Source organism: Ambystoma mexicanum, chromosome 8 (assembly GCF_040938575.1).
Source record: "Ambystoma mexicanum isolate Mex_15411 chromosome 8, UKY_AmexF1_1, whole genome shotgun sequence".
NCBI classification, from domain to species: domain Eukaryota; kingdom Metazoa; phylum Chordata; class Amphibia; order Caudata; family Ambystomatidae; genus Ambystoma; species Ambystoma mexicanum.
The window spans coordinates 1,520,889,559-1,520,913,213 of record NC_090929.1 but is presented as its reverse complement, the minus strand read 5'-3'; the positions used below and the strand labels follow the sequence as shown (position 1 = coordinate 1,520,913,213).

General features: G+C 44.3%; 1 protein-coding gene across 1 annotated transcript in view; it reads right to left on the bottom strand.

Annotated features, from left to right (window-relative positions):
* LOC138473184 (glutathione S-transferase omega-1-like) overlaps window positions 1–23,655 on the bottom strand; it is a 171,089-nt gene that overhangs the window by 109,271 nt on the left and 38,163 nt on the right. Inside the window, exon 2 of the mRNA XM_069611746.1 lies at window positions 8,144–8,252. Coding sequence (XP_069467847.1) covers window positions 8,144–8,252 — 109 coding nt within the window. The remainder of the gene's footprint in view (window positions 1–8,143; window positions 8,253–23,655) is intronic.

Sequence of the window (23,655 nt, the reverse complement as noted above, 5' to 3'; positions counted from 1 at the left end):
CACCGAAGGCTCTCCACCAGTAACGCGCTTCCACCGGGCCTTCATCATCTATTGGGGAGAAAGAGACATTACTAAGGATATGAACATTAATCATGTGAAAAGACATGGCTACGAACACGAACAATAATCGTCACTAAGAACTCTTACCTTCAACTTGGTTTGGTCACAGCCGACCTGGGACGCCACTTCCAGGGACCAGTGAAGTAACTAGGTCCTCTTGAAGCGCCCCTGCAGATGAGAAGCAGGACAGAGAGATCACCCTCATAATATATCAGGTAAACTGATATGGGTAAACGCTTACTCACCTCATTCTGGCACAAACGGTTTGAGGGACCTCACGATACCACCACACCCTTTTCATTGCCTCTTGTGTTCTCACAGGGGCAGCGCCAGCATCCAGAGCAATCTACTTGGCAGCAGCTAGTGGAGTGAACAGATCCAGGGGAGCCTAATCCAGGGAGGGCTCCAACCGTGCCCCAACATCCCTGCAGAGACCAGGTGAACGTAACAGGTACTGAGACTAAGATGATTAACCTGGATGCTTTCAGAACTTCTTATATTCTTGGGGTTGGAGTACCAGACCAGTGACTCTTGTTTCTCTCAGTCCTTCCTCAATTGTTATGCATGCATCAAGTCCATATTAACTACACTGCTAACTTTGTTTCCGCGGGACACTCCTTAGTACTCTGCGCCTCTTTCTCATTTCAGTACTAAATGGATCAGTCACCCAGGAACTAACAGAGTTCATCCTCGTCTTAATATTAGGAAGGGGAACACTTTGGGTAGTCGATACTCTTCCTCATCCCAGTACTAAATGGATCAGTCTCCCAGGAATTGATAGAGCCCTTCTTTATCCTGGTATTGTGAAGGGGAACTCTATTCGGATAGTCCTTGCTCTTCCTCTTCTCTGTACTTCCTATACTGAAAGTATAAGAGAAACATATGTGAACAGTGGGAATAGTACTGGTATGGGTTGGTGAGAAAGGTAGGATAGGGTAAGGTGGGTTATGGGGGATATCCCTAAGGTTGCATAAAATATCTGCTTTTTGACTACACTTCATGTTGGTGTATTTTAATATTCTGGCCATTCAGAATTGTCCCCAACTTTTTGCGAAATCCTAATTGCATTTTATCGATCCTATTGGTCCTATAGGCCCATGTTTCCTGGTTTCCTAGGATGATAGACGTAAACATTTTACCTATGGTATCTAATAATGCGATTGGTATATAATTTATCGGGAGATTTATATCTCCCTTTTTGAATATTGGTATGTTAGGGGTTTTCCACAATGTACATATTTTCTTTTACTTTATCACTCAGGTCCAGAGCTATTTAGCTTACATATAGGTTCACGTATATCTTTGCTGGCTATCTCCAGTGACCAGTCAGCTCAATAGGTCCACGAGCTCATCTGTTATATTGCCTTTGCCAAACATGGCTGTAAAATGAGCAATCAATGTTTCCTCCAATATTGGTATTATCTGGAGAGGAGCCTGGGTTCCATCATTTCTATTTATAAGACTCCAGAATTCCTTTGATTGTCTGGTAGCCAATCTCATAATCTCACTTTTTCTATGCGCTAGGATAGATCTGTGGGATTTTAGCCATGTTTTGTGTCATTTAATGGCAAAATTCTTCATTGCTAGGTATTCTGCCCAATTATAATAGGATAAAGTTCAAAGAAGACGTCTTAAATCCTTTTTGTTGTTGTACGTTTTTGTCAAAAGTATGTGGCCTATTAGCACAAAGTTTGCTTGCAATGTCACTGGCCAGTTCAGTCCCTGTCCACGTATTTTTATACAGGAAATTTGAAGAGATCTCTGGGTATAATAAGGCCTTGATTTGGCTCTCAAGAGAGTCCATCGTACAAATTGAATAGATTTTGATTATACTGTCAGAGTACCGTTGTCATTTTATATGTGTGCCAGCTATATTTATATGAAAATGTTTGTCCTATTTGCTTTGGCGTCTTCTTTATCATATCATCGAAAGTGCATACAAACACTGAATGATCACTTTGGTTAATAGCTATTATTCGGAATTTTGAACACATTTGTATCAAAGTGTCAGACAAGAAGATGTAATCTAGCATGGCTGAGGAGGATCCCTTATGCCATATGAAATTTGGGGTGGGTTAATTTTCCTTTATAACATTGACCATTTGAAGACCCCAGCATTTAAGTATGTTAGTGATTTGTTTTCCTCTTACATAAGGACTGAAGTAAACTACATCTTCATTCATACAATTTATTGTGTTGATAAATCTGCATTTAAATCTCCTCCAAAAAAGAACATATGCATGATCTGGTTCAGTGAACCAAGCCTCAAAGTCTGTAGTTAGGGTTTCCAAACAGATCTCTGCATTTGAGGCTGCTGAATTCCAATTTGTGTTTAATAGCAGAGTTTATGATGTTTTGATTTTGCAGACCCCTCAAACTAACTACGAGGATTCCCATAAAACCTGTGTGCCATAATTTCATCTCCAGGCCCAAGCCATTTCTAATGGCAGTCAGAAGACCACCGAAGGGGTCGATCATGATATTTATTTCCCACTGGCTTAGGTTTGCTTGCTAAAGTAGCCACCAGCTAAGACCAATTGTCTGTTGGATTATTTTTCTGTAGTACAGAACATTGTACTTTCCTGACTCCTGGGTTGGTTGTAACACATGATATCAATCCCATTTCCCCCTTCCATTCCTCATTTGGAATTACTCCCCCACTGTCAACTTAACTACAACTCATAGGGCCTAATTCACAGAGCGTTTTCCAATGGAGTTTTGCCATTATAAAATGCTTTCATGAATTAGGCCCTTTGTGTTTCCCCCTGTTTATAAATCGAGGGCTTTAGGGATAGTTTGTAACCAAGCAGCAAAAATGTGTCCACCTCCATCCCCAAAAGATCAAATATTATGGTAGAATGTAAATATAAAAATACCTGATAGGCTCAATTGTCATAAAAAAAATGAATAACAGATGTCCTGCAATTCTATTGATCTGAGTGAGGGTACGTTATGTAATAAGTTCAATAAGTTCAAGACATTTGCATGGTTTAAAATTACTTGCAGATTACATTTGCTGAAAATGGCTTCAAGAAGTAAACATTTGAGGGGAGGTTGTTTTAACCAAGTTGTTCGATGACTTGGGGTGCACCCGGGTAGTCTAATAGTTGAGCCCTTGCACCCTCTTAACTGCAATCAATGTGATCCTTCAGAATTCATGAATTTAGAGTCACCAGAAATTGTTTCAGCCTCTGCTTCGGTAATATAGACAGATCCTGTTTGTCCAAGTGGTCAATATTTGACAGACTAATTTTCCAATAAGGAATCATCAGACTTTTCACCATTTCCAACAAATGTCCTTGTTTTTAAAAAAGTTGGTGGATCGAATCTTTGAACCATGCATGCTTGGTCCGCTTTCTTGACTTTTTATTTTTAAGATTCATGTCATTTTTTTATAGAGACTATATCCTGTTCTTTCAGTCACACCCATGGGCAACCTTTATGTTTAGCTTCTGCCTCTTCTTAACATCAACTTTGGTTGCCCCAAGTTCGCAAGAAAAGGATCTTGAACCTTTGTTTCATGAGCTTGCCAAAACTGCAAATATCACCATACCTGCTTGTGTATAAAGAAGCTATGTTTGACATGCTTTGTTAAATGGAAACTTTACAACTCCCTTGCTTTAGACGTGTCAAGACCACCTTGCAAGGCATCAGAGAACATGCTTTGTGGATGAACCCAAATAATGTCTATATGTCTAAAGAAATACCTGTGGAGTACCTCAAGGCTTTTGATGTCACCAACTTTCTTTACTTTATACATCAGGCCTTTACTCTACCTCCAAGATAGTATGGAGGTCCAGCACACCAACTATGCAGATGATACCCAGATTCTCCTTGAGCTGTCTGGTAATTATCATCAAGACACAGAGGCTGTGAATAGGGTTTATTTGGCAATTCAATCCTGGATGGCTATAAACTTTCTCACTCTCAATAACTGTCACGTCCCCGGTCACACATCGCATTACTTTCATGCTCCCATGTAATTCCCGACGGCGGTTGGACTACAGCTCATGTTGGCATAGGAAACGACTCAAGAGAAACTCCTTTCCGACACGAGCCCCTTACCTCCAGTGGCGGTTACCATGGAGACTGTCCACGCCACTTCATGGTCTCCGATTTGGTGTTGGGCCCCGTCGCGTTAAGCGGCACGTGATCAGGAAATAACAGGCTTGATGGGTTACACGAGATGAGGAGCGTGCATCATGTGATCAGGAAGGAAGCGTAACGTGACGCGCTCACGTGACTTTTCTGCTTTTCAAAAGGTTCGAGCAAACGCTCAGACTTCGCTTCACAGCTGCTTACAGCAAGTTTGTAGAGCGTTTTCTTGCTTCTTGTTCTTTGGAATCCTTGATCACGGACTGCTTTCACGGACCTGCTCTGCTTCTCCTCTGTACCTTTGTTTTGGCTATCTTTTCCAGATCAAGATACAAATTTGTTTTTTTCCTCGGATTTGCTTTTGGATCATCCATTGTTATTGTCGTGACCGGCCGGTTTTCTGACCACGGACTTCATCTTGGACTGATTACGGATTTCCCATCAAAGTACTTTGTTCATGTTTCTTGGCAAAATCAGGTGTTTCTTTCCATCAAGAGTGCCACATTATCATCTGCTGCCTACCGCTGTCGATCATAGAACCCCGCCCAGTTCTTCACCCAGGGTATCTGACCATTGCCATTGGGGTAAGAAAGATTGTGATTTGTCCTTGTACTCATTCACTGTCTTGTCTTGGTTTCTCTAACCTGGTTGCTTGCCTTACAGTGGTCAGGGGGTTCACTTCCGGCGTTCCTGGTTCCAGGCTGACAACACTCAACACCTGTGGCCCCAAAGATTGCACGGGCAGTTATATTCTATACTTGTCCGTGTGGTAGTTGGGGACGGAGGTTTCATCATCTACACGACCATCAAGTCTTAACAATAATGAGAAGACAGAGCCTCTCATCATTGCTTCAGGCCCCCGACTGAAGAAGTTAGATCCTAGTTGGATCCTCTTTATATTCAGTTTTAGATCTTGTGTTGGGAGATTCCGGTTGTCAAACAAGTGAAAACATTGGGAGTTTACTTGAATGCAGAGTTGTCCGTGAAACCTCATGTTGCTCATCTCTGATCCTCTTGTGGATATGTCACAAAGCTTCTGCACCAGATAAGGCCTTATCCGTCTATTGAAAATAAATCCCTCCTCGCATCTGCTCTTGTTAAACCAAGACTTGATTGCTGCAATAGTCTGCTGATCTAAACATCTCAAGCTAATGTGCATTCTCTGCAGAATTGCAAAATGGAGCCATGAGAGCAATACAAGCTCATGTTAACCCCCTTCCAGTATTACCAAGTTTTCATTTTAAATGCTTAAATTATGGAGACAACCTTATTTAAATGCTACAAAATAAAAAAAACACATTTAATTTACTAATCCAGTTTGTCTTTAAACTTGACTCGTTATTAAAGTGACATTTGTATTTCAGCACGAGAACTCCAAAGCAGGTACTGCTATTACCACTATGTCCTAATGGCCTTAAAGACCCTGGGAGGGGTTATTATCGCTAGGGCCATAACTTGGTGGTGGGTCATTATACCACAAGAACGACCCTCTCCCTCATCAGTCTACAATGCTATATTAGCACACGTAGATCATTATTGACCTTCTCTCAGCAAATCAGAATGTGATGTATGTGATCTTTGCGTGCCCCGTAATTTTGACTACGAAAGTGTACAATACAAAAATTGAGCCGCGCAGTGATCAGATAGAACACCCTCTACCACATTCCCCTTACCTCCAACCCGTGTACCCATATACACCTCTTGGCGGCTCACTTACCTTCATTGCTCCATGTGTCACGAGTTCCCTTTCCTTACAGTGGGACGGAACTTCCACTGCAGGGTCAATTTTTTATTTAAGTGAGCCTGTTCTTTCTAGACATTTCAAACATTACCACAAGTCTTGTCTTCATATTCATGTGCTGGTAGAAGGAAGACACACAAGCACACACACAATAAGAACACATGTACAGTAGCCTCACTCGGGCACAACAGAGCCAAAAAATGTATGTGGCTATCAGGAAAGAAAGTAGTGGACCTCGGAGTGGTATCCCCCAAACCACTGCAGCCCTTTCCTTGCTGGACTTTCCACCACATTTGATCACAGTGCTTTTGAAGGAAGTAGAGAAATAAGGAGTATGGTGACAGGGAGTTAAGGGGGGACATACAACAGGAGATCTAGGGTGCAGGCCCCCTTTAAAATAGAAAGCACAAAGTAAAGAGCAGTACAATGTCAACCACATTGCCATCAGGGTAGGTATCTAATTTCAGGCATAAATCACAACTCATTACTAGGGCCCGCTTGCCCATAACGCAGCCACACACCATCTAACTACATCTACTACCATGTTTCATCGGTCCTAGATATTGCCATCACAATAAAACTCTACCCTAATCCGGGCTGCACTCTCCTGAGTCCTATACTCATGTTGACCAATAACCTATCACATTTGAGAAACATGCATCCATAATTTGACAACCATATAGCCTCCCACTAATCCCAATTGATATTCCTCTCAGTGTTTGGTCATTTTATTGTCCATTTTCTCTTTACTAGCCCCTCCTCCCCAAAACCCACCTTCCTTTCCCCAGACTTAGGTCTGTTGACACCCTTTCAGAGTCACAATATGGCACCTTTGGACAACGCCTGGTGCTGCAAGACCATTACAGTGGTGATGGGTGCAGCATAACTATTGGGTAACATAACATAAAAGGTTTAGTGCTGCATTACAATTTGGGCAGAATTTTGGGTTTATACTCCTAATTAAAGGAAGACCACTGTACCAGTGATAAATGGTAGTGGATTTACCTGAAATACCACCTGTGCTATTTCAGAAAATCCACTTGGAATATGTTTAGAGTATTGTTTTATTACAATTAATATTATTATTTAGTTAGTTTTCTATTTCCACCCTCCTTGTGAGGGTGGAAGAGGGTATCTATAGTATTGGTTCTAATGTATTACATAAGGAATGGAGTGAGAAAGGTAGTGAGAGGGTGGGTTATGAAAAAAGTCTGCCCCCCTCCCACCCCCACCCCGCCCTGTATTTAAGAGAAGCACATAAGGATTTTCATAATACAAATTGTAGGAATGTCAACGCAGAATTCCACCCTCTAATATGCTGGTATGTACTGCTGGCAGCCCTCCATTGCAGTACCGCAGGAGGCATGTGCTCCTTGCCTATGATATTGTTGGACCCAACACAGGCCAGAGCTCATTTTCCTGAGGGGCGTGACATTAACTAAAGGCTCCAAGGCATTTACGCTTATGCCCCATTTTCGTCCCTTTGTTTGACAGAGAGGAGGGGTGGAATGCAACTTGCATTCTCATCCCCTCCCTCCCTCTCTACCATACAAATGCCCCAGCATTTGCGCTGGCATGCATTTTCATGCCAACACAAATGCTGGGGGTCCCTATGGGATCCGCCTGCTTTATGCGCTACCATAAAGCAGGCGAACTTCATAGGGATCCATTGTAAACGCTGCCGGCCATGCACCTATGGCCGGCAGCGTTTACTCATTTTGCATTACACGCTTGCACACCACCTTTTTCCCTGCACTTTTGCACTCTGCTGTGCAAATGATTAAAGTTCGTCGGGAGGGACCTCTGCATGCGTACAGGTCCCCGCCACCGAATTACGGGGAGACTCGACAATTAGCTCTGCCGCGTTTTGCAAATACTGCCTTAGCATTACCACAAGGCTGCAATGAGGCCTTTGACATTTTAGTAACAAAAATATTGAATGTTATTGTAGCCTCTATGACAGTGTCCTCCCACTTCTCAGTACTGTAACAATAGCTGTTATCATTACCCAATTAAAAGGCATTCTTAATGAACTGGGAAGGATAAAGGGCTTAGTGTGCCGTGGCAGGATTCTTACTTGAGAAGTGTAAGTGTGACTAAAGGCAGGGGCGGGCTATCTACCGCAACATGAATATTTATATTAAATTAGGTTATTTGATTATGTTTAAAACTCCTAAGCCACAGAGGTTTACACCAGGCTATCTGACGGGTAGAGGGGCTGCAGAATTGTGGCTTTCACATTCTTACTTGATTCCTTTGGCTGCCAAGACCAGTCTTGCCCTTTGGGCAAATGGGCAGAAGCGCATGCTGTAGATTCGGATCAGTCCTTCAGGCACAGGCCCCGGTGGAGAGCTCCCTACAAGAAAGAGCAAGGGCAAGAGAACTGGTTCATAGCAATCAGGACCAAAATGTCTTTCTCACAATTTTTAAAAACACAGAGGGGATTATTAACGAGTGAATCTCATACACGGCCTTTGACCCAGAACATTTGGAATGTAAACTCATTATTAGGGAATAACTTCTTTTTTCTCTTAATACAAAAACACATTATTTAAAAGTGATAAATAACATTCAAAAAATGCAAATCACATTTCCCACCATATAAGTCTCTGTAGGTCTTTTATAGACCACCCTATAGCCTGTACCCCTGAAGAAGATCCCACACTAAAAAGGGGACTGAAACAAGTATGCTCTATGTCTATATAGACAGATTACATTAAATTAAATATTAGAAATACAGAATGTTTTTAACACACACTAGCACCCAGGGAGTGAATCCAGCCAACAAGGAGGCTAGGTACCAGGGCTATAACTGCTAAAATAAGCCTGTGTTCCTTCTCGTCCTCCTGCACCACGCCCCTGAGCTGTCTTCTTTCCTCAACTGGTGCCTCTGACCCTGCATACCCCTACCCCAACTACCTTCCCAGGTCTGTTGCCACACCCCCCCACTCTTCCCACCCTTTCCGCACCTCCTCCTACCCACTCCTCTGCCCCCGGTGTCATACGACATGTCCTGGTCGTGTCCTCTCATGGTAGTAATAGAAAAGGGACTTCTGCTTTGCTTGATTTGATTTATTGAGCATTTATAAGGCACACTGTACATCAAAAAGTGTTTCTAGGTGCCACAAGGCAACAGGGGGGTGGGTGCAAGGCATACAATACAATAGTAGAGATTCTACTAAGCCTTGTGACATTCGGATCGTGCAAGTTCTGATAAACCAGAAGTGCACAGGCGGGGGCAGAGGAGTGGGAATGGGGACAAATGAAGGGACATAAACTGCAGTGCTGGAAGGGACTAGTGGGGTTGGAAGAGGGCCCGGCCCAGGGACCAGGCAAGGACCTAGGCGTGACCGGGATGTTAATCATCATCCAAGTGCAAGGGAGTGGGGGGTGGACCACAATCAAGGGGTCTGGGGAACATGTACAACCAGGAAGGTCAGGGACAGGCGTCCAGGGGGAAGTGCTGGTAAGGGGGTGCTAGTTAAGACTGGTCAGGGAGGGCCTGGTGCTCTGTAAGACTCATGAGTGATCCAGGACACCAGTCAAGTGGCAGGGGGGGCGTTTAGCAAGGGAGGGGGAGGGGCAAGGAGGTAGAGAAGAGAAGGGTCTTGAGTAGCTTCCGAAACTTAAGGAGGTCTGGCTCAAGTGTGAAAGGGGCAGGAAGGCAGTTCCAGAGGGAGACACCTTCTGAAGAGAAAGATTTACCCCCCTCCTACCCTCACCACTCTTTGCTTACCTTGGGACAGCAGGCACTTAGCAGGGGAAAGGGGGAGCATTATTGCCTCAACTCACACGTTTTTAGTGGGTGTCACCTGCCTTATCAGTTCTCTCACTCACCAAGCTCCTTATGCATTCTTCATTTCAATGGGCTCTCAACTGCCCAAAATTAAATCAACTGTTTTCACCCGCCCAGGGGAATAAACAGGTTGAGAGGTATGTCTTTGTTTGATTATTCATGGGTACTAGTGCTTTTCAGTTCTTGTTATTATGCCTTTACACATACATTTATGTTGTTTATTGAGTTTTGTATTGAATGTATGTAAATGGTGCCAATTTCTTAATGTGATTACCACTGTCATACATGTGTAATACACACTGTTTGGTGATCTCTGTTAGGAGATTCTATCCCATATCCGAGGGATACCTGCAGTGCTTAATTTGTGGGGATGTTTGCCAGGGCTCAGCCCTGGAACTTATTTCTGAAACCTGCACATATTTTTTCACACTGTTGATTATAATTTAGCGTTTTGGCAGTTGTATTATTTTTAAGCAACAGGTAACACCAGTGTGCATTTCTCATGAGTCTCTGCATCCTGGGCCAGCTCGTTGTAAGCCATGAACCCGATGACCCCCACTGGCACAGTAGTACCTTGCAGCTGCAGCTTTATAACTTTATTTCGGCTGAGCGCCATAAACGTTTCACATCAACAGACTATAACACATTTTTGGCATCACATAACAAATCCAAGACAAACGTTAATCTTAGAAATACCATAAAACAAAGAATCAAAAAATTCAGAGTTGGATCAGAGCAGTGCAGAAAAGAAATAACAGTTACATCTACGTTATGCCGCACCAGCCATTTATTCCCATGAGCAAGGCAGGCCCCACCGGCCTTACCCGCCTTGGCACTGCGTTCGCTCCTGTCAGGACTGGCCCCAATGGCATTTTTCCCCAGGGGAATGCACTCAGAACGATTGGACAATTTTTCAGTTGACTGAATGGCCTACTTGTACTCAGTATATCAATGGCCTCTTTACAAACCTTTATCACAATAGAGTCAAGCGCATCCATTCCCCCAGTGTGGCTACTCTACTACAATCCATAATGTGCTCCCCGGATACAATGTTACACCCCCTCACAAAGCAAAGCCAGTGGAGGCATTTATTCCGGAGGGCTTCCCTGGGTTCATGTCATTTAAATGATGGTTTGGGTACTTCATGGAGAAATATTGTCTGGGGGGGAAAGGGGACCCACTGGGTTTTGAATGATGATTTAGTCAATCCATGAGGCAGCTCACTCGCTGACTGCACTGGCATCCCATCCTGGTTTCTCCAGAGGATCCACCTGGCAGCATTCCTTGGAATGTCCCATTGCCATTAAGGATGCCAGCTTTCATTGGTTGCATTCTGGCCCCAGCGTGCTGCCCACCATTTCCTGTATTGAGCTCACTGGATTCACTATGGGTCATTTGCACTGCGGGTGCCGCTATCTTTTGTCCATTGGACTCGCTCGGGACCCCACTCACTTCCGTCTCGTTGACCGGCAGTTTCTCTTTTTCTACTCTCTTACCAGCCATTTCCAGTAGCGTCAGCAGCGGATTTTCTTACGAATGCCAGTTCAGACAGCATTAGGCTACAGCAGTGACAATGCGCTGTTGCCCCTGGGCTCACATTCTCTTTTTCCACAGAAGCTCCAGCTGGAGCAGTGATACTAAACAATTCCCTTATATCGTCACATTGATTGCAGCTGGTTCATGTGCCAGGCTCCCCTCGGGCGCACTACCCAAGCATACTGATGGCGTGCAGGACACGTGGATAAGCGTATGATCAATAGGCTCTGTGAACACTGCTGTGGCCTCACACCCACTAGGAGGTAGGGTTATGTCCTTGGACCAATTGAGGTGGCCCTCCTGCCACTTAGGCTCTAATAAAGAAGCAGCTTGAGATCCTTTCTGCATTAAGCCATAGCTACTAGGAGCAGGAGTTGGAAGTAGGGAGGCCCTGCCAGGAGTGCTTCTAAGGTGCAGCGGTGTGTCCAATGAAACGTGTGACACTGGATTTGCTCCGGCCGTAAATTCCAGGCCTGCGATTAACAGACCAGGTGGGATGTCAGATATTTCAACAGGTGGAACAGGCTCAGTTGCGGCAGCATCTATGCCGAGGTCAATATTGTCCCCCCTCCATGGGACAGAGTGTTTGGTGCCCCGGGTGTGCCAGATATACCAGGTGCACCGCATAACTGGTGGATCTCATTGATTAATAGATAGACATTCCCGAACAACATCAGGGATACTAGGGGCTAATATGTCAATATCAACCCGAAGTAGATGATCTGGCATTCAACGTTGGCTTGTTCCTTTTTAAAGTTGGGATTTTCCGTTTTGCCCCTGAACCAAACCCTAGACCCATATTGAGCCCAGGACCATACACAGCGAGGGAGATGGACTCCTGGGCAGTGTCCTGTACAGCTGGAACTTCAGGCATGGCGAGTGTAGGGAAAATACAGAGTCAAGTGTCCAGGGCTCCCCTAACCACACTGCTGCAATGTCAGGGGTTAATGGATAACAACAGGTAGTGCGTCAGTTATCTCCCAATGGCCCAGAACAATGGCATATCCAACATCAATGTTACCTTCCTGGTTGTTCGTAGTCCCTCTCAAACCGTTGATGCAATGGAGTCCCACGCTGCGGGGTAAGAGACCGAGGAACAGGTCTCAGTAGAGCACAGCTCCTAGTTGTTTGCAAACAGGTCCTCTGTGCTGGCACGTAGAATGATGAGGCATCAGGTGGGAAACAGAGAGCCCCCCTCGGGCACGTAAACACCCCCAGTGGGGCACCAACATGCCACGCCCTTGACGCCCACGGGCAGTAGTTCCAGTTACCCATTTTCAAGAATAACAATGAGTTTTAAAGTGTCAGTGCTGGTATACTATTACTGTCCATGCCCACACACTGATCGAGTCTACCGGCATGACATTAGTGGAGCGCCACTAGTGTAAGAACTGGCAGCAGTGCAACTGCAAGGTGGGTTGAAACCAACAGGACAGCCTTCAGCACCAACACAGGGGGCAATGCAAGGGGAAAGAGCACTTCCAAGGAGGAGTGCCTTCCGTGAGTAGATCTTGCTGCAGTGTTGAGGAAGGCAGTTCATCAGTTTAGCCTGATGTATCCCCAGAGGAAAGCATGTTTGCTCTGTTTTTTGTTGCTAGCTGGTTAACGGGTTCCACTTGCCATCTGTACAGTCAGAGCAACATGTGTATTATGATTATGCAACTAAAGAACTACTTACACGTGTGTCTCATTTCAAGACAACTGGTAAGTTACGTTATGTTGCTTGGTACTTGTAAATCACATATATTCCATAAGTACTTCCACGAGCCCCAAAGAGCCAGTGGTAGTTGCAGCTCTATCCCTGAAGATGTTGCCACTGCGGAAAGCGGCCTTGTGTGGCGGCAACACTGTCAGGCCGCTACCCGTACTGATGAGCAAAAAGTGGGCCTGAAAATAGCACCCTATTTTCCACGCAAATAATTCCATGAATTGGGCCCAAAGTGTCTGCCAGTGTTTTCTCAAAGCAGTCTTCTGGGAGTTAATGGCTTAATTGAAGCTGTAAATGCACTACTGATGTACTAAAAATGTCTTTGCAGGTGTGCCCCCTTCAGCCACTCAATTTATAAGCCCTATGTGTGTCCTTCACAGAAGTCCTGTTAAAAACAAGCATTGGCAAAGCCAACCGTTTTGGTTTGTGTATAAGTATTAGGCATTTGCCAGGCAGTGTTATTAGATGCCCATGTACTCACACCACTTTGCACCTTCTACCATCAATGGCCAGTTAATACCACAATGGCAGTAGCTGGCAAGTGCCTTTGCCATACCCACACATTGTTGGCATTGCCAATCGGTGAAGGGCGCTGCTGTTACTGGACTGTTGCTGGCTGACTGGAGGTGGCAAGTGGTCGTGGGAGCCCATAGTGATACAAACAGAGTGCCTGCCTGGATATTTTATTATTTGAAGTTACTCTTGGCTACTGGGATGAGTGAACTGCATTATGATAATACAATGATTTCTTATCCAATGGTTCACTCTAAGGAGAGGTGACTGTGGGTAAATTAAACCTTCGAACCTCTCAACTATTGGCACTCTTGTGTATAGAGTGTCCAGAGCAAGAAGAATAGAAGTTAATATTGCGAATGTCCACGCCATTTTTATTAGGAGTGGGCACATTTTGCTTCCTTCAATTGAAGGACATGTCTACGCTCTCCCAGGAAAGAAATTAAACAAAGCTACTAACAAACAACAGGAGACCTTACATTCATCCTTGTATAAAAGCCGGAAACAAGTAGCTGACAAACTAGACTAGCAAATCAAGCATGATCAGCAGCGACAATCCTATCAATTACTGCAGATAGAGACATTTTGCAGCTAACCCTGGGAGATCAGAAGAGGACCTCTAATAGCTAAACCCTATCATCAGCCAGCAGCTCTCTTAACCAGCCTATGTCAATACCTACAGAGGACAGCTTGCACACACAGCCAAGAACTGAGCCAACTAAGACAGATAAGGGAGAGAAGTAAATCCCTGGTTTAAGGCATAAAGGGTTTGCAAACTGTGATTGCTGTGTCGGTCCCAGGTCTCCGAGTGACCTTTGAAAGATTTGTGGGTGCACCCCGCACCACCGTTCTATCCTGTGTGCGCAATAGTAGGCCCAGAATTGCGTGGGTGGTGGGGTGTGTGCAGACTTTGCAGATTATGCAGATTTTGCCCCCCCCCCAGCCCCTGATTGCTCTGCTCACCACTGAACCAGCCTCCTCAAATGATCTTACATAGACACCCTCATCGGAAGCCCGGGTAGAAGAGGACCAGTCTAAGTTAATGGCGGGGGGGCTCGACTTCAAACATTATAAACTCTGGTAACCCCAGAGCGCGCCCCATGAAAACTGCCTTGCTTTGCAAAAATGGACTAATATTAATAGCGCTGCTGTCAGCGTTAACTCTAATTTAAACCCGAGCCTGGAATTGAGAGAGGAAAGCGCAATGACCCAGCGCTAACATATAACTGCTAAGGAATGAATTGGAAATTTGGATAGAAATATTTATCTTGGCACTATTGCTAACTCGCCAAACACAGCGAATACTGCCTGCCCATATACTCCAGGGGGTAACGCTGCAGCGGGAGCTAACCTGGCCGCACTGGCAATTATGGAAAAAGAGGCAAGTGAGCACTTAGTATCCCGGGATTCACGAACTGCACAGTCCTCATAGAACTCAAGGATGGAGGGCTCAGTCAAGAATGGTCAAAGCAGCACTCTCCTTGAGTGCAGGGAAGGTGGTGTGCTCAAGGCAACTCTGGTATAACACCAAAAGTCGACTTGAGGCTGATGGTTGACTGCTTACGGCCTCAGTCGCCCCTTATATCTGAAGGGGGGAAAACCCGACAGACCACAAATGGAGGACCTAGAGGGTGGGGGTTTCGGCTCATCGGTAACAACAAAAGCTATCATTCATGAAAATAGGGCAAACTCTACTAACCTGCTGTACAAATGAAATTGGAACCAGCAAACCTCAAAATACTCCTTCTTTCAAAAAAGAAATATGTCGACTCAAAACTGGACAAGGACTGTAGGCAAGGTTTCTGATGTAGAAATGCTAGGAGTAAAGGACACCAGACCTGGTCAATGTAGAGTCTTCTACACAGCGGAAAAAAACAAGTTACTGGGTTTATAAGGGTCCAGCCCCAGTATTTTTGGATCAACCTACGTCGGCTATCTTAAAGGCCCCTACATCAATAACATCGCAGGATGCGACCAACCCCATGAAATAAACCTTTCTGGCCTTTTCTGGTATGACAAGTACCCCTGGCCATCTAGCATTTGTCGAGACAAATGCGGGGGGCCAAGCAATGGAAACCTCACTGAAACGGGAAATTGCCAGAATTGAAGCAATGCTTAAAACAGTTGACACTGGAAGGCCTTTAGCGCTGGACAAGCCTCCAGTAGCACACCCAGCGAAGGACGAAAGAGGACGCTCAGAGGCAAGGCCAAAGTCACTAGAGAAAATACTGATGACCTGGGTAAGGACATACTATCGACCTACCAGAGAGCGGAGTCAGAGGTAACAGGGGAACCGGAGGAACCATCCCCAGGAAACCACTCACCGTTGGCAGAGTTAACAGAGTCATCTCTTTCGACTCAAGATGGGTCTAGGGCCCATAAAGCAGGATACAACCACAGACCAGAGGAGGTCCATACCTTCCAGAAGTTACGTAGTGGCATGTCAATGGTGACAATTGACTTGGCTCCTTTTCTAAAACTATATGAGACGATCAATGATAATATTAAGGACCCGGCAACCCTACTCGCTATGCTTCATTCCAAAGGGCTATATTACAGCGGCCAGAAACAATGCAGCTAATGTCTTTGAAGTACCCGACAAGAATAAACAAATTCTTAAAACCTCAAGCATACAAGAGGGAGACTTGGAATGGATAGGCCATAGGCCTAACCATGGCGGTAACAACAGACACAGCAATGAAAGACACAAAGAAAAACCAGCATGTGGACCCTGAAGCACAGTACCAGCACGGATTCCCGACGAGTGAGGAGTCGGTTGATGTAGTGAGTCATCAAGCGACAAGTAAAAATAGCCTGACAGTAGCTCTACCTTTGGCCATTGCACCTCCAGAACACATATTGGTAACATCGAATATTGCACGGGCCTCTTCGCCCACTGACATTATTGAGATTGAGAAGGAGGGGGAAACTTCGCCTGTGGACACATCCAGTCTATTATCGATATTTGGGAAACGCAGGAGGAAAAAGATACCAAGATCAAAGCAAGCTGCGAAGTGAAAGAGTCCACAATCTCAGCAGCTTACAAGAACAAAAGTTAAGAGGAAAATCAGGACTTTAACAACTCCAGCTGCTACAGAAGGAGGAATTGGAATAGAGGTAAAAAGAGCCAACAACATAATGTTTACCTTCCCACGGGGCGATACTCATGGGGTGACTAGAATTGAGCATGACAAGATAGAAGCAGCCTCTTTCCCCTATCCCCCCACCGAGATAAATTGGTCGGTTTACTTTGTGGAAACTGAGGAAGTGATACTGGTCCTGGTAAATATGATAAACATTGAAGGGGAAAGGAAAGAACCCCAACACACAAGAGCACAATCGTCAATAGGGGAGCCGAGCATCCCCTTTCAAACCCTTGCTGAAAAACATATGGTGGCAGATGCTAAACACAGACAAAATCTGAAATCAACTCCGGAAGACCGCAGCCAGTATGGGGAGAAGGAACCTCAGGCAGAATTTTGCAACTTTAAGAGGTGGATAGCACTCAGATGGTCACACTGATGACTTGTTCCTAACAATGGAACAAAAAAGAGCTATTATTGACAAACAACATAAAACAACACAGTCTAAGGCAAAAGGGTATTTCAAACTAGGTTACTCCAAAAATACTTCAAAAAAGGTGGCAGCCGCTCCTTTCCAGAAAGAACATGGCATGATAACCAGCACAGCTTCACCTCACTGATGAGGCCCAACAAGGGTAAAACACGTGTATGGGGTTGCTGTTGGTACTCTTGTTCAGAAGAGAATTGCCATAGCATTTCGGTGCTGGACTGCCCATGTGGGTGGGACAAAGACTGATATGCAAATGGATATTTCCCATCTGTGAAAGGTACAGTGAGCAAAAAGCATGTGCTGCAAACTCTCATCTCAGAACAGGTTATCATGCCATGTTCCTTCTGGAGAGGAGCGCCTGCTACCTTTTTTTGAAATATTTGTAAGGAACTTGGGGTTGGTCCCCCTGAGTTACCTGCGGGCAACCAGACGTGGACTCCCTGATCACTGTGCTCAGAGAGGCGCAGATTGACCTCACTGATGAGGCCCAACAAGGCTGAAACACGTGTATGGGGTTTCTGTTTATACTCTGGTTCAGAGAGGAATTGCCATCGCATTTCGGTGCTGAACTGCCCATCTGTGAAAGGTACAGTGAGCAAAAAGCGTGTGCTGCAAATTCTCATCTCAGAACAGGTTATCATGCCATGTTCCTTCTGGAGAGGAGCGCCTGTTACCTTTTTTTTGAACTACTCCTCAAATACATCTGAAGACGGTCGAGCAAGAAAAGAAAGAAAACAAGTGCAATCCCATAGCCTGCACCTAAAAAGCATGCTGGATAGAGAGGAGTTGCTAATCTTAAACAGATACAAATGTCTTAATCTTGTTTCACTGTATCCCAAACCTTAGACAGATATCTACGGAGGACTTGTTAGTGATTGAATTCATAGACGAGAGATGCATGGATGCAGTATTTCTTCATATTTTCTCACCAATAGTAAAACAGACCTTGATGGAAGCTAGCGGGAGCTTGCGACTTTTAGTGTTCGATTTAACTACCGTGATGGAACTAGAGAATGAAACAACGGAACAAAAGTTACGGAATGGGATGGGATGGGCTTGGAAATAACTAAAGTGGAAAATCCAAACCCATTCATGCAGAAAGTGTCCTTATGCTGGCAGCCTAACAGTGTGGATCGAACAAAAAAGGGAAAGAACAAACTCACAACAATAAACCTCTACTAGAATCCAGTGGAGTTGGGTGTCGCAGAATTTATAGAGAAGACTTGTGACCTTAATGACAAAACTTACATGACTGAGGAGTCGTCGTCCCTAATAATCGGCGGGGACTTGAACATCACCTGTTTTAAAAAAGACAGATCTATAAATCGAACTGTAAGCATAAACTTGACATCATCATAAAAGAGGGGCTTGGCCTGGATAGCAGCAATGGATGAGAGGGACCTTCATGTTTTGAACAGCTGTTTTGAGATCGACATCCCATGACATCCTACCTGGACAAGAGGTACTCAAGTAGCAATACTTGACTATATCTTTGTTTCTAGTGACCTAGTTCAGAGCATAAAAACAATCACGGTGGTACCACATCCAGTGACCACGACCTGCTATGACTGCGGATGGGAGACACGAACAAGAAAGAGGCAGCTCGGATGAGCATGGCCGTGGAAGCAGTCAATGGAGGCTGCAGACTAAAGATGTCTCAAAAAAACATGAAAAGCCTGGCAGACCAATTTTTAGAAAAGACTTACTGAAAGGAATCAAATGAGTTGGTTAATTCCTTGGATTATACCTCGATCTTGCAGCCCTTTATGACTATAAAACCAGGCCAAAGGAGTGTCCTGGGGAAACATCGGCAGAATTACAGCAGCATCTTGGTAGTTAAAAGAAGGGCCCTAAGAAAAGCACTACGAGGTTTAAAAGGAATGGATGCAGAGTCAATGACCCTGGCAACCAAGGCCCTAAAGAATGACTATACGTATCAGTTGCAGGGACATAAAGCTGCAATGTTGCAGCAAAACACAGAAGACATGCTTTGGGCTATATGCAAAAAGAGACCAGGAGATGTCTGGGCCTTCATGAAGAGCATGGACAAATCGTAAACTGCCAATCAAGTAAATGGGGTCCCAGAATCAACTTGGTTGGCCCACTTCAAATCCCTCTAATCTTCAGGCACGCTGGCCGTCGGGGCATCTAAAGTTAAATGAAAATATTGTCTGTACTGTTCCTTAGGTATCTGGAGTGCTTTAAAAATGTCATGCACCGCTTCTAAGTGATCCTCAATGCAGCATTCACCTCCCTTTTTAAATTGTTGATCAGGGCTTTAATGGATTTCATTATTTTTATAGGGCTACTTGTTGCAATGCATGGAATTGCACTATTTTGTGATTCAATCCTGTTTTCAGGTGTATGAGATTGGTGGCTGCCCCCAATGGGAGTATCAAATCCCCCAAGTGCGCTGCAACCAAGTTCAGTCACCGGCCCAGTCACTGGAGCACTAGCTCTTTGGGCAGAGCTAGAATTCACCTCCACTCCATTGAATGTGGTACCCTGCCGCCTCTCCTGGGACCTGGGAATGCACATTTGCTGTTCTAAGTCCTTACACTTTTTAAGGAGTCTGTTTGCTTCATTTTGCAAATAGTTGTTGTCATCACTCATCTTATTAATCACCTCCTGCATGTCGCACATTTGCATTTGGCATTCATTGAACTCTTTATTTCTCTTGTCTCTTTCTTGAATCATTTTAATCATTTCTTGTTCTGCACTCTGGAGATCACATTATTTTTCACAATGTTCTTTTTGTAAAATCTGCATTTCTGAAACAACCTCATCTTTATCCTGCCTAATGTGGTCCACTAAGGCTTTTAAGTGTACCAATTCTTGGTCACTATCCTCAAATTGTTTCTTGCTTTTGGATTACTGAGCATCAAAGTCTCTGCATTTTAATTGCATGTCTTTTTGGCATACATCTAATTCTGCTCTTAACATTTCCTGATTTTTACTTGCCCATCTAATTCAGTCTTTAACCTGTTAATTAGCTGGGTATCATTCTCCTGCATTCGCAGGGACTTATTCAAAATAAACCATATTTTGCCGCATAGCCGTATTAAACAGTCTTTCTCTGCACTTTTATCGGCTGCATTCAATAATCTTGTAAGGCAGACCTGAATTATGCTGCCTTCTGCAAAAATATTGTCTAGTTTTTCTTTCTGCACCTCACCCTGAATGCGGTCACGCCATTCTAAGGTGCTGTTCGACGACCACGTCCCATGTGCAAACAACTTTGCCTCTAAATATTGCACTAGGTCTGAAAATGTGGTTTCCCTTTGTGACATTCTGAAATTCGTTTTTAGTGGCACACTGCTATTATAAAATGGGTTCCCTTTAATGTGCAAATGGCAGTGTGAGACACGCTTGCCACGCCCAGTAGGTACTCTATGATCACTTTCCCGGCCAACGCACCATAAATATGTTGGGCATTTTGTGGATATTTGGGGCTTTGCGGTATTTTCTTACCGCCAAAATACCTTTAGCAATAATCACTCTCTGTATTCATATTGGATCACACATAACAATAATACATTGCATTATTTCAGAATTCAGACCTATTTAGATAATGTGCGCGATAATTTGCGTGGTTGGTTGGTATAGTGGTTGGTTTATTTGTGGCCCCAATATCCAACATCCCTCGTTTTTTATCTAGATTGTTCTTGATCACTAGAGAGACCTCAGGCCTACATTTTAGGGATACCACATTTTCAGTGTTAGTGTTGTGTACCACCATGGGCTATTGTGGTATTTTTGTGGTAATTTCCACTACCTTATATACGGTATGGAACTATGTCCAGAGAGTCTCTCTTCCCGTTGGCTCATGTACCTCCAACAAGCTATGCTTCAAACAGTCACTCACAACTGTCCATACTGAATATAATCATGCACATATCTGTTTTAAAATGACAATTGCACTGTTTAAAAATTTACCCACGTTTAAACCTTTTCCCATGCAAAATGAAAGAGAGAAATAATACACACTAGCTATCTGTTTTCAGATATTTTTGTATTATAGAAATTTCCTTTAAACACAGTTTAACCCTTTTTTACAGAAATAAATGAAATGGTACAACATTATTTGTGATAAAATGAACAGAGAACTGCGAGAATATATTCAATTGGTAACATTAAATATGCTGATAAGGGACTGGGACTCCCTCGAATACACTGACTGAACAGTTTCGCACACTTTCGCATAGCTCCCACACTTCTGTAATTACCTTATCTGTTCAGCATGAGTTTTCTCCGGCTAGTCTCTTTCTGAATTTGGCTCCCTTGAAGATTAACCCCAGTGAAAACAAGCGTCTGCCGTTCTCAAACCGGGGTTATTGCCTGGAATTCTCAGCTTTTGCTGCAGGAATGCTTCAGCCAGGAAACAGGTCCTTCTCCCAGCTCTGCAAGATCTCGATTGTCCTCCCCCTCTCCTCAAGCTTCCCCAGCAAAACTCTAATCACAGCCTCTAGCATGATACTTGCTATGACGCTGCTCCAATCAGAATCAATCATGTCATCTCCTCCCTCACTACACAATGGCTCATTTCTACAGTAAAAATTGTAACAAACTGATTTCCTGTTCCTTCGAGCTCTTTGCTTCCTGTAGTTATGTGGACAGGGCAGCAGAGAAAAAAAAATGAATGTGCGTTTAAAAGTTCACTTTCAGAGTAGGCCTAATTCTGCAGTGGAGACACATTTTTATTAGTGGGTTATGTTAAATGAAGTTTTATTAGTCAGGTTAGCTATTAATAAGGTTAGTTATTAATTTTCAAATGTGTCTCTTGCAACATAGGCATTTCACGTGAAAAATAGTGTGCATTTTTGAATGTGCATATGTGTGCTTTTAACTGTAAAAAATAGATTTGCATCTTATATGTAAAAATCGTTTTTGACTGAATAGCCTGTCTTTACTTATATGTCCTTGTTACTCTGGCAACACATATAGCAATGCACCACACCCATGTGGTGGTGCTGCATCAAAAAAAAATTGCTACCTGCGCAGTAGTGCTGTACTCTGTGCTGTAACATGCCAAATATCCTTACAGGCCCTAAAGAATGACTATACGTATCGGTTGCAGGGACATAAAGCTGCAATGTTGCAGCAAAACACAGAAGACATGCTTTGGGATATATGCAAAAAGAGACCAGGAGATGTCTGGGCCTTCATGAAGAGCATGGACGAATCGTAAACTGTCAATCAAGTAAATGGGGTCCCAGAATCAATTTGGTTGGCCCACTTCAAATCCCTCTAATCTTCAGGCACCCACATGGAGGTGGATAAAGAAAACGGGTGGGGAGGTGAATGGCTGGTAGAAAAGAACATGGAGGACATCTTGGGCTTAATTAAGAAGGCCAGCTCATTCCATGCCCCCAGCCCAGATGGCATGACCAAGACCGTGTTAAAACAGGAACCAGAAATGTGGGTGAATTTTGTTTCCATGTTGTTCAGAAGAATTGAGTTGGAACGTAGTATTCCTGGATCCTGGAGATGGGCCGTCATCGTCCCGATCTTTAAGAGGGCCAATAGTGATGATCCAAAAAAACCTTTGTCCTATTGCTCTTCTGGATGTCACAGGGAAAATTTGGGGATCATGCTTGCTACCACGGCTGAATAAATGTGCCGAAACGGAGGGCCACATGGATATCCTCCAGTCTGGCTTTGTCAAAGGACTGGGAACCAGCCTGAACATTGCCTTAATTAAAGGAATGGTTCGGTAAAAAAATTTTATTGCCCCTACGGGTCGGCCATGTGTTTTTAAGCCTAAGTCGCTCAATTTTAGAAAGAATTCCTATGGACCTTACCCGAGTTTTCGTCCATTAAACGCACGCGAAAACAGGCATCAGGGAGCTGCCATTTTGTGATAATCCTATCATTTCCCCCATCGCCCTGGCTGACCTGCTTTTGCGGCACCAAATCATATCCCCCGCCCCTGAGCCTGTCATCAGCAGACGCGTACCGCCCATTTCACAACGCCAAAGCACGTCTTGTGTCAACATTCGCTGCGCTTCAGCTAATGACGTGTCGCCATGGAAATGGCAAGACACCCCTTTCCTCAATAAGTATAAACAGACCGTTTCACAACACACAGCAGCAGATTTTTGATTCCATTCCTCTCTCTGTGTTACTTTGAGTATTCTGTGACTCGTTTCTGTGCTCTGGTCAACTACCTTCATTGCTTGTAGCCCGTGTAAACAGATACCAGTACCACCGCTACCAATTATTTTAGTTTGTTTAACACACAATGGCTACAATAATGCCCTACATGTACGAGCCCGAGTATACCGAGGAGGAACTACTGGAAAGGGAAACACGCGAAAATGATGGGTCTTCGGACAGCAGTTGGGAGGACGATTCAACAGCTGAAGAGCCTGGACCTAGTCGCATGGACGGTGTTTCCACCTGGTGCACATGCAATCGGTGCGAGCTAATGCCAATCGAGAACGAGAACTGCTGCTGCTGTAAAAACTCTGGATGCGTGGCCTACATTTCGGAAGGCGAGCCACGACCGCTATGCATCACCGAGCTGCCAGACTTCAGGGCAGCCTGCCTCACACGGCCCGTGTTGAGGATAATGATGGTGCTTATGCACGAACTTCGCGCAACTGTTCGTCCTCGTAATCCGAGTAACGAGTA